This window comes from Epargyreus clarus, unplaced genomic scaffold (genome assembly GCF_041222505.1).
Source record: "Epargyreus clarus isolate Ecla_fem2 unplaced genomic scaffold, WU_Ecla_fem_2.2 ptg000009l, whole genome shotgun sequence".
NCBI classification, from domain to species: domain Eukaryota; kingdom Metazoa; phylum Arthropoda; class Insecta; order Lepidoptera; family Hesperiidae; genus Epargyreus; species Epargyreus clarus.
In genome coordinates, this window is record NW_027332217.1 from 14,616,367 (window position 1) to 14,631,028 (window position 14,662).

The 14,662-nt window shown below is 34.6% G+C and overlaps 1 protein-coding gene across 2 annotated transcripts in view; it reads right to left on the bottom strand.

Annotated features, from left to right (window-relative positions):
* The window catches only part of LOC140745056 (potassium channel subfamily K member 1), a 76,855-nt gene that overhangs the window by 23,700 nt on the left and 38,493 nt on the right, over positions 1 to 14,662 (bottom strand). The window contains exon 3 of one of the 2 annotated variants that reach the window (XM_073076819.1): positions 11,051 to 11,155. In XM_073076819.1, coding sequence (XP_072932920.1) covers positions 11,051 to 11,155 — 105 coding nt within the window. Of the gene's footprint in view, positions 1 to 3,310; positions 4,107 to 11,050; positions 11,156 to 14,662 lie in introns of those variants that run through there. The other variant, XM_073076817.1, reaches the window with a different exon arrangement.

Below are 14,662 nucleotides of genomic sequence, written 5' to 3' on the forward strand. Positions count from 1 at the left end.
GTAAACCAACTACCATTTCATTCTTATATTAGTAATAATTGTATTAATACGTAAATAGAAGGAAAATAACAAATCCAGTTATTTATTACTACGAAAAAAAAAACAATTACTCATGAAGTAAACAAATTCATAAATCTTAAAACAATTAATAACATTGTAACTAACTATCATAACAAATAATTCAAGTGATGATTAACAGATAAATAAAGATATTATTTAATATTTATAACAATTAGGCCATGGCCTATTTTGGTACTAATTAGCCGCTCCGTAGCAAATCTTTAGTATGTAATAATAAGGGATTTACTTCACAGGTTAATTATGACTTTATTTATTTACTTTAAGCTTGTTTTCCTTTAAACGTAACAATATTATGTTACACATAAACGAAAATAAGTTGATAACTGAAACTAAACACGGCGGTAGAATCTTTGATCGTTTGACTACGGAGGCACTACCGTCACATCTGCCAAATAAGAGTAGAGTTAAGCACCGCTGGTTTAAAAGGGAGACATATTTAACGGCAGTAACTTTACAAGGTTATTAATCATATGTCATAACATCATGCATGTGTGCAAGTGTGTATTTGAGTATAGATATCTACTAAATATACTTATTTATGTATAACCTAACCTAACCTATCTTTAAGTTTGTATCCACAATAAATTTATTTACAACGGTTATCATATTAAGATTACGTTACACGCAATCAAAGAGTATATTTGCTAACACTGGATCATTATCAGTATCATGGAGGAAGTACAAAATAGACTCCTAAAATCATATTTTCATACGAACACATTGTGTCGGTCGCTTCCTGATTGAATCAGAATGTACACTGATTCGCTCGGACATGCCACCTGAAACCAATAATGTTCGTAGACGGGGACAATAGGCTTTTGATATAAAATTGATATGCCAAAATAGTCTGATGCGATGCCCCACATACCTATATACATATACATAGATATCAAACACGAAAAGGGATAGTAATCCTAAATAAGTCGTATTATCTACATATGAGAACTTCAACGGTAGCAACGTCTATTATAAGCCAGAGATACACACACAGTGCTCACATATACAATTCCCTGAGGATTAAGTCAAAAGGCTTATATAGCCTGCCCAGTATAGCCTGAACAGCCTAATCCCTTTGTCGTAAGGCGAATAGCTTTGGTGGGTTATTCCTGCAGTTGAAAGGTAGTTCTACCACCTTTAAATGACTTGACTGATTTAATAACCGAGATTAATTCTTGCGTTAGGAGTTCACTCGGAAACTGAAGGTGGTAAAATAAAATAATTTGTTGTTAAACTTCAGCGGCACGTCCGATACATCAATTGCTGACTAATAACAGCTGCGATCTAGTTTAAAGAATGTGAGTAAGAACATACTTATCCGAGGCGATCCAAACGAGTTTTCTACGGTACAAACACAACTATGGCCTTACTCAATTAGAATTCTAATCTTATTTAGGGTAAATGGACATACGTAATTTACCAAAGATGGGTGGCAGTGACCACTTACTTACTCTTTATTTAAAAATTAAGTATATATAAGTATAGTTAGTTATATTTATTAGAATTAGATTTATTTATTACTAGCTGACCCGGCAAACTTTGTACCGCCTCAAAATCTATTTATCAAATATATTTCATATACAATATAGTCTATATTACTCGTGGATAATGTAGCTTTCGAATGGTGAAAGAATTTTTAAAATCGGTCCAGTAGTTTTTGAGCCTCTTCCTTACAACCAAACAAACAAAGTTTTCCTCTTTATAATATTATATTTATTATAATAAAACCTTAGGCAATTATCATTAACGCAATGCCTGTGGTGTTCTCAGAATAAAATATTATTGATATCTTTTTCACATCAGTTCAAAAGACTCGTAAAAATACTCTTCAAATGTCATTATTTACGTATGGTCGTAAAATCTAGTAATGTCTATATTTTATCGGATTTTAACGACACCGGCTAGCGTATGATGGATTAAGTTTTTATCTTTGAATATTCGGTGATTGAGAAATATACCGAAGATTCGTTATCCACTAGATAATAACATTATTAAAATTTAAATTGTAATAATGATTATGCACGAAGTATTTAATAAAGCTAGAAGTCTAGACGTCAAAAAACAATTGATCAATTGACAGATTCGTTCCTAAATCTTCATAAGCACAATGTATAATTTGCACAAATATCATTAAAATCAGTTCAACCGATTTCAAAACCAGACTATAACTGACCTAAAAACAAACTGACTTACAAACCTATGTAGCCCCAAATTCTAATTAAGTAAACATACATCTCAAAATAGCGCCTCTTTTTTCGTAGTCGGTAAAGTTCTTACTTTTTGAGATTATGCAAGAATCTTATTCCATAGCAATCTATCTCCTTTTTAAAACAGAATAGTGTCCATTTTAATACCCAGACAACCCACGTGGCAGAGCGGTCACCATACCGGTCTGACACGCAAAGGCTCCCGGGTTCGATCCCCGGCCAGACAGATATCTGAATGGTGAATTTAGATTTCTGTTTCTGGTCTGGGTGTTTGTGTATTTGTCTATGTGTGTGTCCATGGCACCCACGACACAGGGAATCCTAGTGTGGGGCTATGAGTGTAGAAAGCGTTTGTTTGTTTGTTTGTTAATACCCAGATAACTAAACTAACTAACTGAATTATTTACGTAATGTTATATATATGTTTATATTTCTATTTCGTACTTAACAAAGAGTTTCGGTATTTTCCCATCCGGACATAATTGAGAGTGGCGTTCCGCCGAGTGGCGCATGCCCGCAGACCCAACTATTTGAATATTTGATGCTCCGAAACGAGCTTACCTACAACTTAACAAGCAGATAAAAATACGAAATTCCCTCTGGGACTGCCTTAACAATCGAATTATGTAATTGTGTATTGTGTAATTGTATTAAGCTGTTTTATTCGCGTCGGAATATTAGTATGTTCGTTCATAATATTATTATTAGAAGAATAATGATTAGTATCGGTGTAGTAAGGGCTATGGTTTTTAACAAAATAGATACAGAAGTTTTAGCTTTTAAGTTCAGTCACACATAATTTAATAGTAAAGAAAACGTCTTGAGCAAACCTACACCTGTGAGAATCTTAATACGATCAAACATGATACAACTGGATACTTAGTGGTAGTTAGATTATTTCAAATTTACTTTTTATGTTGGTCCATCTTAAGTAAAATAAACGTAGTACTTCGTCTAGTCCTAGATGAAGAGTAACAAAAATAAAATTTCGACAAACGATTTTTAAAGTAAAATAAAATAGTTACCCAAAACTTCCGGATGTTTCATCATGAAGTCCTGCTTGGCACGGATAACTTCGAGCCTGATCTGATTCTCCAGGGGCGCTTCCAGAGCCGAGAATACCAAGGCACCAGACACCAGGTACGCCAAATAGAAGACGATATAAATGACCAGAAGGAAAGTGAACCTCGCTTTCCCAAAAAATCTAGAAGTAGCGAACAGGGGCTGAAAAGGAGGGTGCTCTTCTTCATACAGAGTCTCTCGAGGTATCACCATCTTTTTTGGATACGGGAACAGCTGGCTGTGGACTGTCATGTCATCGTCGCTCCTGGCTGAACTCATGCTCCCGTAGGAATGGATGCGTTTATACTTCGGCTTATCCATATTCATAATCTTCTTGAAACTTCAAATTTAACGTTAAAATAGTCAGAACACGCGAGAGTCCAAAAGTCCAAATTAACCTTTTAGGCGTTTAATTTATTTAAATGGATTCACAAATAGATGGGAAATTACACAAAATTAAAGCTTTCAAAACGATCACTGAATTCATGGTCATAATTTTAAAACGGGAGGCAAAACTCGGGTCAAACGTATTATCTAGTCGAAAGAGAGTCCGTTTTCAGAAATTTCCGAAACGGGTTACACTGTAGGTCAACTGTACTTGAAGAACCTCTTCGGATGGTTCGGCAGCATATACACTTGAGGCTTTTGATTAGCTTTGGCGGTCATTTTGATACATTTTAGAGGAGTGTAACGTTTAATACCGGTTATATTGACTAGCGCGCGCTCGTCACCAACTGCGTTCGGTTACTGAGGCATAATGAGTTGAGTTGGAGGTATAGATTACAAGTTAGACTCGGCGCAAGAGACGTTATACGGAGCAACGGATCATTGGATGATCGCTATCATAATGGATTGATGGTTCGTTACTTAAGACGGATCAGAGCTACGATTGGCTCTAGATAAGAGTGCAAAGCTCGTTATGATATTGGATTGACACTAATTTATTTTGTCACTTGTAAGTGAAATTAGATTTTCATAATATTTTGTTTAATTGTTGTCAAACTTATTTCTGATATTGTTGGAAATAGTCGGGATATAATAGGAAGTCGGGTTTCCTCTTGAGATAGAAAAGGTTAAAGTTATAGCCCAGTACTCTGGTTAATTGTAAATTGATATACCCCTTTGGGTACATTATGGCGGACAATCAGTAGTGTCCCTCGCCTTTTCCCTTACTTCTAATGAGTTTTAAAGTATCGAAATAATAATACAGTAACTAAATATAATTTGTAAATTTATTTATTATTATAATTAATGTCATTTCAGAGGTGTTGTTATTTGCATATTATTACGTATAATCATTTTATTCTTATTTGTGGAGGCTTCCTTTTTTAAAATTTTCCTTTTTGAAAATTAGGTTTTAACCGACTTCAAAAAGGAGGTGGTTATCAATTCGGCCAGTATCTTTTTTGTAAATACTTATATTGCAGTATTTACAAAAAAGTTAATAATAGCTCATTAGAAATATTTCTGCTCGTCTGCTCGGCCAGAGATCGAACTCGGAACCCTCTGCGTATTAGAACTGTACAGCCATGACTGCTATCCTGTAAATATCCCCTTGTTAGGCACACATTTCTTTTCACAGCTGGGATAGGCCTGAATCAGAATTCAATACTGCTCCAATGTACATTTCTGAAGATAATGATTTTAGTATTTTACACATATTCATATTTTACCATTACGTAATTTTATAACTGAATAATGTTTTATCCAATATCAGAGAAATGCGTGTGTAGCTGCCTAGCTGGTCATAAATATGTAAATATTTAATGCAATACGATGTGATATGGCTCGTGGGAGTGAAACGAGCGAGTTCTCTATATACCTATGTACGATATAGCATTGCTAGATTAGTATTTGATATCTGATAATCTGCACTACTCTCAGTAGGTAGTGGTAGTATAATCAAAAACCCATTACAAAACCCAAAAGTTTATAGAAATGTTGCTAAGTTAATTTAAGCAACAAATCTTTTTTGTTGAAAAGACCATATCAAAAGTCATTATTTTTGAACAATATCTTTAAATGAATAACACTGCTCGAGATAAAAAGTCTTAAAGCCATTGTCTGGAATTCTGGATGGTTGACTTTGCACTCCTTTGGAAACTTTTTGTAGAAAACTTCATCATTATCATCATCAACCCATTACTGTCCCACTGCTGGGCACGGGTCTCCTCTCATAATGAGAAGGATTAGGCCATAGTCCAATGAGCTGGCCAAGTGCGGATTGGTAGACTTTGCAAATAAACATGATATATAACTAAGTTTAAATAATTTTATCCTATCAGTATTTAAATGGAGATCAGTCAATACCCCAGTGTACCTTAATGTAAATATTGTATGCAGGAGGAGCCGCCGTCACCACCCAACCTACTTTATAGTGAGCATAGGTTTGCGTCCTGAGGGAATAAATCTAAATATACTCCGCAATGTTGCTAGCTGAATTAATGTTTGAAATTTTCCTCACGTGAACGTTCTATTTCAAGAGGAGTTTTAAAATTCACACAGTAATTTTGGTCTTCCCATTTTCAAAAAATACAATATAAACAGGAATAAAATGTATGGGATGAACGTGGCTTTCGGTAGGATTTCAAAGGTAGTCACGTAAGGAAAAAACGTTATAGCCGTGTCGCTTTTATTCTATAAAAGTACTAGTTTTTGCCCGCGGCTTCGCCCACGTTAAAAAGAAAATAATATAACATACTAACATGTATAAAACTGAAAATACGTACCTTCAACTTTGCTAAAGATCATCACTTGACCAAATGCATCGATTTTAATCGATATTAGTAAGGATTGAATTGATTTTTTGGTCCAAAATATCGATTTTCCGATTAATCGATATTAGATCGCCATCGCTAGTTCCCGTGGGATTTCCGGGATAGAAACTATCCTATGTCCTTTCTCGGGTCTCAGACTATCTTTGTATAAAATTTCATTAAAATCGGTTCAGTGGTTTAGGCCTGAAGAAGAGACAACCAGACAGACAGACAGACAGACAGAGTTACTTTCGGATTTATAATATTAGTAAGGATAAGGATATTAATTAATTAATTATAAGTAAGGATTAGTAAGGATAAGGAATTCGTAAGGATAAGGATTAGTAAGGATACATATGTATTGGTAAATGAGCCTGATCAGTTGATAGTAGTAAGGTACTGCTGCCCATGGACAGCTGTAATCAACCCCAAATAGTATTGAGATCCTATTTGACCACACCACGCCTGGTTGATCACTTTGATACTAATAATCTCAGTGTGTTATTAATAACCAATCTATCCAGTGCCTACCAAAAATCGAATTTAAACCATTTCCATCTACATGAAATTTAAAATGTCGATCTTTGGTAGAAGATTCGAAGGTGGTAGAACCCTTTGTAGTTCGACTCCGGCGGCACCACCGCCACACCTATTTCTACCTGATAACAGCAGTGTTAGGCGCTGCTGTGTTCCGGTTAGAAGGATGTGGTAAGGGAGACAGACTTTTCCGAGGCGTTCCAGCTTAGTCCTCAGGGGTAGCGGCGCATCTGTGGCCGACCTCAGGTAGGAATATCTAATCCTATCTGGGGTTGATTCAGATGTCAATGGGCGGCAGTAGCCACTTACCATCAGGTGGACTGCATGCTCGTCTGCTACTCTAATATTATAAAAAAAAGAAAAAAATGGATAAATCGCATATTAACAACAGCCGTAAGTTTAAACGCCTCGTGTAAGGGATTATCACATCAATTCCATTATGTAATTTAGTTATCCGGAAGTCCACATATAAATTTAATCAATATAGGAAGACATGAGTTAGTAGGTATTAGCAGAAGCTTAGCCATATCTATCTAAGTAACTAAATTGGTTTTGCACGGCAATCTGAATTATAATCAGAGGCCTATCTCAAAATAGATCCCTGTATATTATATCCCTCTATACATGGTGAATATCCATAAAGTGCACATATTGAAACAGGTAAAATTAAACCGCATTTTGTCGACAAAAAAAATATAAAAAAAATTAAAATTTTTTTTTTTGGGTTTTACGACCTTTTGAATTTTTTTTTTTGGGAATTGTACACCTGAAGTAAATAAATCGCTATAACTTTTAAACTAAGAGGATTATCAGGTTCAAACAAAAATAACAATGATTGCCAATGATAGGCCGTACTGATCCATGAAAAAAGAAAACAAAAAAAATCATCTTCCCAGGTAAAAAGTGTCAGATTAGTGCAAAAAAGCACTTTTTTAGGTAAAATTTTAGTATATACTTAAGTTAGAGGCATGCTTTTTTAGTGTTTGAAAGCTAATACGACGTAGAATTACATTAAATAATAAAAATAAAATAAAAAGCCTAGATTATTTTGAGGAAATTCACGATTACTGAAATTTAACCTAAAAAAATTGCTTTCTTCACACTAATCTGACTATTTTTTTCTGGGAAGATAAACGTTTTTGTTTTTTTTTTTTCAAGGATCAGTACGGCCTATAATTGGCATTCATTGTAATTTTTGTTTGAACATGATAACTCTTTTAGTTCAAAAGTTATAGCGATTTATTTACTTTAGGTGCACAATTCCAAAAAAAAACTTCAAAAGGTCGTAAAACCCAAAAAAAATTTTTTTTATTATTTTTTTTATTTTTTTTGTCGACAAAATGCGGTTTAATTTTACCTGTTTCAATATGTGCACTTTATGGAGATTCACCCTGTATATATCACTTTCTTGATGACATAATATAATTTAATTTATACTTTTACTTATATTTTATAATGAGGTATGAAGGCTCGGGATAGCTGCCCATAGTATTTTCCTTCTTGTATCAACATATTATTTTTGAATGCCGAGCTGGGCCCTTGGTGTGGCCCTCTTAGAGTAAGCGAGTTTAGGCTGACCTAGTGGAGGTGTATTTCACATACCTTTGACATTTTTACATTTTTACTCTAAGATGTAAAAATTTCCTCACAATATTGTGCTTCACCGTATTAAAGCTATATCTTCAAAATAATAGATATACCTATTTACCTATGTGCCCGGGACTTGAATATTGGACTCCATGAGCGTATAAGGTTGTATAAGTTACAAACAACTTTATCTTCCGTACTTTCCGTAATACACTTCTTATACGCCGTTCGACAATCTTTTTATTCAAAAAACTATAGACACCTAAATAGATAACGAAGAAATGGATCAATGTACAAATAATGAAGACACAATTATTATCAGTGACACAACAATTATGAAAGTACCGCAATTATCGTTAATTGTTTAATATATCTGTGAGTAAACAATAGTATAGTAAACGTATTGTTACTATAGAGTTTGTTGACATCAAAGTACTTGGTTCTTATTATACTAACCTAGTGGGTACACTATTTTTTATTTAATGGCAGCAAGCAAACATGTATCCTTCCTGAGTTATCTGACCTAAGTTATTATCATTATTAAGCATTATAAGGAAGGTGGTAACCTTTTGTGGTTCGACTCCGGCGGCACCACCGCCATTCCTATGTCTGCCTAATAATAGCAGTTAAGCGCTGTTGTATTTTGGTTTGGCGAGAGATTCTTATCCGAGGTGTTCCAACTTAGTCTTCAGGCATTGCAATGCTTTTGAGACCGACCACAGGTAGGTCTCTAATTTTATCCACGGTTGTTTACAGATGTTCGTGGGCGGTAGTAGCCACTTACCATCATGTAGACTGCATGCTCGGTTGTAACACTTGTAACCAACACCAATGTTTTTGATAAATCACAGATTGCATCCTTGGACTTCAAAGGTCGTAAAACCTCTTAACTAAAGAATATCACTACTATGTATTTTAAAGTTTATTGTACTTAATTGAAAGTTCCGCATAGTTACGAAAACAAAGATAAAAAATGTAAGCAAGTAATTATGATTTCCGAAGCACTGATTACGTGTTAATAACATTGACCAGAACAAGCAAGAGTTAATTAAACAAAATCCAGATAACAGCTTTAGTGTTAATGAAGAATTCCCGGTATTGAAAAAGGAAAGCGACCTAAATATAGTTTATTAAATAATTAAATTCGTTTACGTAAAGCGTAACTGGGACGTCGAAAAGTAGAAAACAAGTATTAAGTAACCAGTCGTTTTGAATATTCCGTTTTATTTGTTAATTGATAATTTAAACGGTCGACAAAATTGCAAAAATGATTAATATGTAATTCATCATTTGTATATTACCGTCGGATCTTTGGGTACGGGTCTCCTCTCAGAGTTAGAGGAGATAAGTCAATAGTCAACCACGCCGGCTAAGCGTGGATTGGTAGACGTCACTCATGTATATGAACTCTTTTAACATTTATTAAAGTAAGTGATCAGGGGGCCTACCACCATCTTTTAAAAACCGTCATAGTTCCGGAATGGTTTATTTCAATATTACATCAAAATTATTTTGATTCGTACCACGACCTCCTTAAAACAATATTGTTTTATTCCTGGAACACATAATTTCCTTAAAGAGTGTACCTGGGATTTGAACCTTGGCCTCCCGGCTGAATTAGAAACCACTGCTGAATTACCCGTAGTTCGTATACCGCTTGATTTAAATATGGGGCAACTACCTTAGTTTCGCGAGTTGCAAAGTTTCTGTGCTAGATTTTAAGTAGAACCCCAGTTTTATTTGGCGTGATCACAGATGTGCATGGGACGCAATGATCACTTACCATCAGGTGTTTTGCAAGCTAGCTTGTTGTTATATCAAAGCTGGTAGGACCCTTTGTGATTTAACTCCGGCGGCACCGCGGCCACACCTGTTTCTGCCTATTAACAGTAGTGTCAAGCGCTGCTGTGTTCTGGTTTGAAGGGTGTGGTAAGGGAGACATGCTTTTCCGACGCGTTCCAGCTTAGTCCTCAGGGGTAGCGGCGCATCTGTGGTCGACCTCAGGTAGGAATATCTAATCCTATCTGGGCTTGATAGCATATGTCCATGGGCAATTGTAACCACTTACCATCAGGTGGACTGCATGCTCGTCTGCTACAAATCTATTTAAACTAATTTAAAGTAAAATTACATATAAAAGATTTAAGTCAAAGAGCTCCTACATGTGTAGACAATAAGTTATCAAACGGCACGTGTGTTTGTTCCAAATATTTGGCTCCGTTTGATATATCTGTCATCTGTAACAACATTGGGTATGCACGAGCGCTCGCCGCGGTCACGTTTCTAGAGATAATGAGACGCGAAGTAGAGGAATGTTTTGGCGGAGTTGACACCAAAATATGTCGGGAAAACTAATGCAAAATCTTCATAGTAATTAAGTAATGTAAGTAGTAATGTAGTGTAGTAAGTAAATGTAAGTATGAAAAAAATCACTTATGTCTAGGAGTAAATAAAACAACAGAGAATGCATACGTATAAATATAACAGCCCGGTGTAGTAAATAAAAAATAGAATATGAATAAAAAGAAGTAAGAGTTTTTACTTCTATTAAAAACTTCCCTACAGAATATAATTAGGACATTAAGTACCCCTTCAATATTTCCCCTTATTTTGGAAATATTTTATAACGTTAATTAGTAACAAGTACCCTGTACTTGCATAAAATAAAGGCGAAATCTAATACTAATTTCTCAAAGTCAAATAATGTGAAATCAAAGTAGTAAGGAGATATTTTTTTAAAAAAACATTGTCAAAAAATTAACGTATTATGTTACGTGTGCGTCTTAATTAAAAAAAAATACTAAATTTAAGATTCGAACTCACCAGACACGCAGGGATGCTCATTGATGAAGGTCATCTTCAGCCTGTTGATGTTCTCGGCAATCTCCTCCTCCAGAGGACCCTCGATGGTTTGAAAAACTTTGGCACCTGTTGATCAATTGATTAGTTGATTATTTTTTATCTATATGTTACATATATACCGTACATACATATAAATATATGTATACCAAAAAATCTGGAGGCACAGCAGTGCCTCCGCCAAGTCGAGCCAAAAAAAAGCGGCACGGCCGTACCATTCTTTTCTCGAAGCCATTTTTGACCCCCTGTAACTTACATCGTATGTCCATTCTTAATGAACCATTGTTACTTCATTTTCACAAAAAGGAATATTTTGTAAAAGCGAAAGGATCACTAAGAAGTAAGTACAGATATTTACGTACAAATAAACGCCTTAATTTTAGAGATAACAAGCCATAAACAAGTTAATTACAATGATTGAAAACACGCCTGGCGTTGTAGAAAACAAGCGCCTGACATTTTTACTCGAGCAATAATTTGAACAGAATCGCGTAGGCGACACAATTGTGTAGGCGTATTGAAATCAGAAGCTTTAAAAGTAGGCAAACAAAATAAAATTATATTATTAATCAATGATGGAACTTCAGGGATTTCTATTAGGAATTGTTTCGAAAATAGAATTAGGGTGGTTCTTATTATTGTGTTGATAAATTGCTTGTTACGGTACCAGTTTTAAAACAAAGTGTCCATGTTTTTTTTTTATATAATGAAGAAGTAGCAAGAACGTAAACTCCACCTGATGGTAAGTGGCTGTAATAAACCCCAGATAAAACTATAATGATACCTATCTGAAGTCGGCCATAAAAGCGTTGCTACTCCAGCGAGGACTATGTTCCCTAAACCCACTCTTCACACATCTGTTATTGAACATAAATAAATGTGGAGGACGGAAGTGCCTTAAAAAGGCTCGAGTTGAATTTAGATTATATTCTGCACATGCACTCGTTTTTATGTGTGTTACTATTTTTAAGCTATGATTGTAGAAAGTGATATTTTTAACCGGATAGATAAAAAATAATAGAATAGAATACCAACATATTAGTACCATACTGGAGTTATTTCTAAAATAGATAGTTATTTTAGAAGTAGGTTAACGGATGGAGACGTGTTTATCGTATGGTGAACTTGTTCCCTAGAGGGTCGTCATGTCAAGAGCGCGCCTCGATGGTTATTTATCTTGCTATAAAAAGATCACATCAATATCTACATCTATACAATAGGTAATATCAAAGTTCTGTGTACTTATTAATAAATGATGGATAAAGTTTATTTGCACTAGATTTTCTAGTAGAAGAATTTGTTTTTATAATTTAAATCTGAAGCTTATGGAAAGCTGAGATGTGTAAGCGAAAATTATGTTGATTGATTTTTTTTGTACCTATTTCAACTTATTACAAGGGTATATTATTATCACCAATCCGTTACTATTCTACTGTTGGTCTCAACTCTGATCCTAAGTCTTAATAGTTCTCAGATTTCCTCACAGTTTTTCTTAGATACTAATATTTAATACCATTGTACTATAGATAATAATAATTTGAAAACACATAGACCTTCGAGAAAATACAGCTGTCTCAGATTACACCCCTCTTTTATACGTAGGTAGGTTTTAAGTGTTTAAACGTATTGATTAATTATTAAACTACTTCGCCGACCAAAAATAGAAATCCAACCAATCAGCTTATAACTTTCCTTTCCAAAGTACATAAACATCCGCAACATTTCACAGAAAATAATTTTATTACTGCTTCTGATTGCTCGGGATTAGCTTCTTTCAACGGTTTATAAAAGCGGGCAAAGCATGCAGCTGCCACAAAAGCAATTCCGATTGAAACGTATTCCCACAGGTAATATTACAACCGCGCAACTGCATATTACTTCTTGAGGATTTCCGCGAGCTACTGGATATTACTTCGTATGTTTACGTCTGAAGTATCAAGCAGGGAATGAAATACTTATATTAAGAACAGGGAAACCGCTATGCAGCATGAAATGCTGATATTAAGGTACTCATGGAAATCCGAATGCAATTGTAAATAGGATAAGTTATACCGTCTTTTCAGTTTTCTACGCTGTCATTTTACTTGTAGTAAGTAGTTGAGACTTATGGTGAAATGATGAGGTTAAATTCATTTTTATTAGATTTTTATGTATGAAACATTTATTATTATCTATATCCGATCAGCTTATAACTGTCCTTTCTAAAGTAGATAAACCTGGGAAAATGTTCACAGAAAATAATTTTATTACTGCTTGTGATTGCTCGGGATTAGCTTCTTTCAACGGTACATTAAAGCGGGTAAAGCATGCAGCTGCCACAAAAGCAATTCCGATTGTATACTCCCACAGGTAATATTACAATTTCCAATACTCCCACAGGTAATATTACAACCGCGCAACTGCATATTACTTCTTGAGGATTTCCGCGAGCTACTTGATATTACTTCGTCTGTTTACGCCTGAAGTATCAAGCTGGGAATGAAATGCTTAGATTAAGATACTTATGGAAACCAGTATATAACTGTAATATGATAAGTTGCTGTAATATGATACGCTGTCTTTTTACTATGATACTTATAGCTATGAATGGGGTGTAAAGTCAAATTCATTTTTACAAGATTTTCAGAAACTAAAGCGACACTTATTACGAGACATTTGATTAAATATCGTAAATTAAATTAATTGCTGTAAAAGATAAGGTTGTTATAAAGCGTGACGAAAATTCTGCTTACATTTTTTAATTAATATTAAGTTCTATCATTAAATGAATTATGACGTTAGGTTGAAAATCTTGAAAAAAAGTTAAAGTGCAGTGGCTAAGCTTTTCCGCTAAACATGTGCTTAAGGGTGGCAAATGGGTGGCAATGACTTAATCAGATCGTCTGCACGCTCGTTTAGCACTTCTACTAAATAAAAAGAGAATGGAAAATTTATATATTGCCCCTTGAGAAATGAAAAAAGTTCGGAAATAAATTTATAATACGACGATGAAGTATGCACAAAAGAATTTTACTTATAATAAAAGTCACATCAGAAATATAAATCATCGAGATTTGAAAATAAGATGGAGCACGGGAAAAGTATTCCAAATTGGTTCTTAGAACTTCCAGCTTAGTTCCAAGAATAATTCCATTCTTTTTGTCCGACTCCGAATCCGAGTTCATTGTAAGAGGTTTTCTGATACCTTTTGTTACCCTGCCTTTGTGCATTGATACGTGAGATGAAATAAACTTTGATATGGTTTTCTAGTAAAAAATATTCTACAACAAAGCTCCTTATAGAATAACACTTCTTAACTTATAAGAGGCTTTTGTACTAAGTCATAGAATATAATACCTACCTTTTCTTTTATACGAATATACGAGTAGTAGAGGGCGCCAAACGTTGTCAGTTAAAATAGACACTTATAAAATGTAATCCTACCAATTTATGACCGCTAATTACATTTGTTATCATATCGTCTTCGTATTAGTATCTTGTCGAATCCATATCTGTGTGCATACTTTTCCGAGGCTTTCCAGCTTAGTCCTCAGGGGTAGCGGCGCATCTGTGGCCGACCTCAGGTAGGAATCTAAT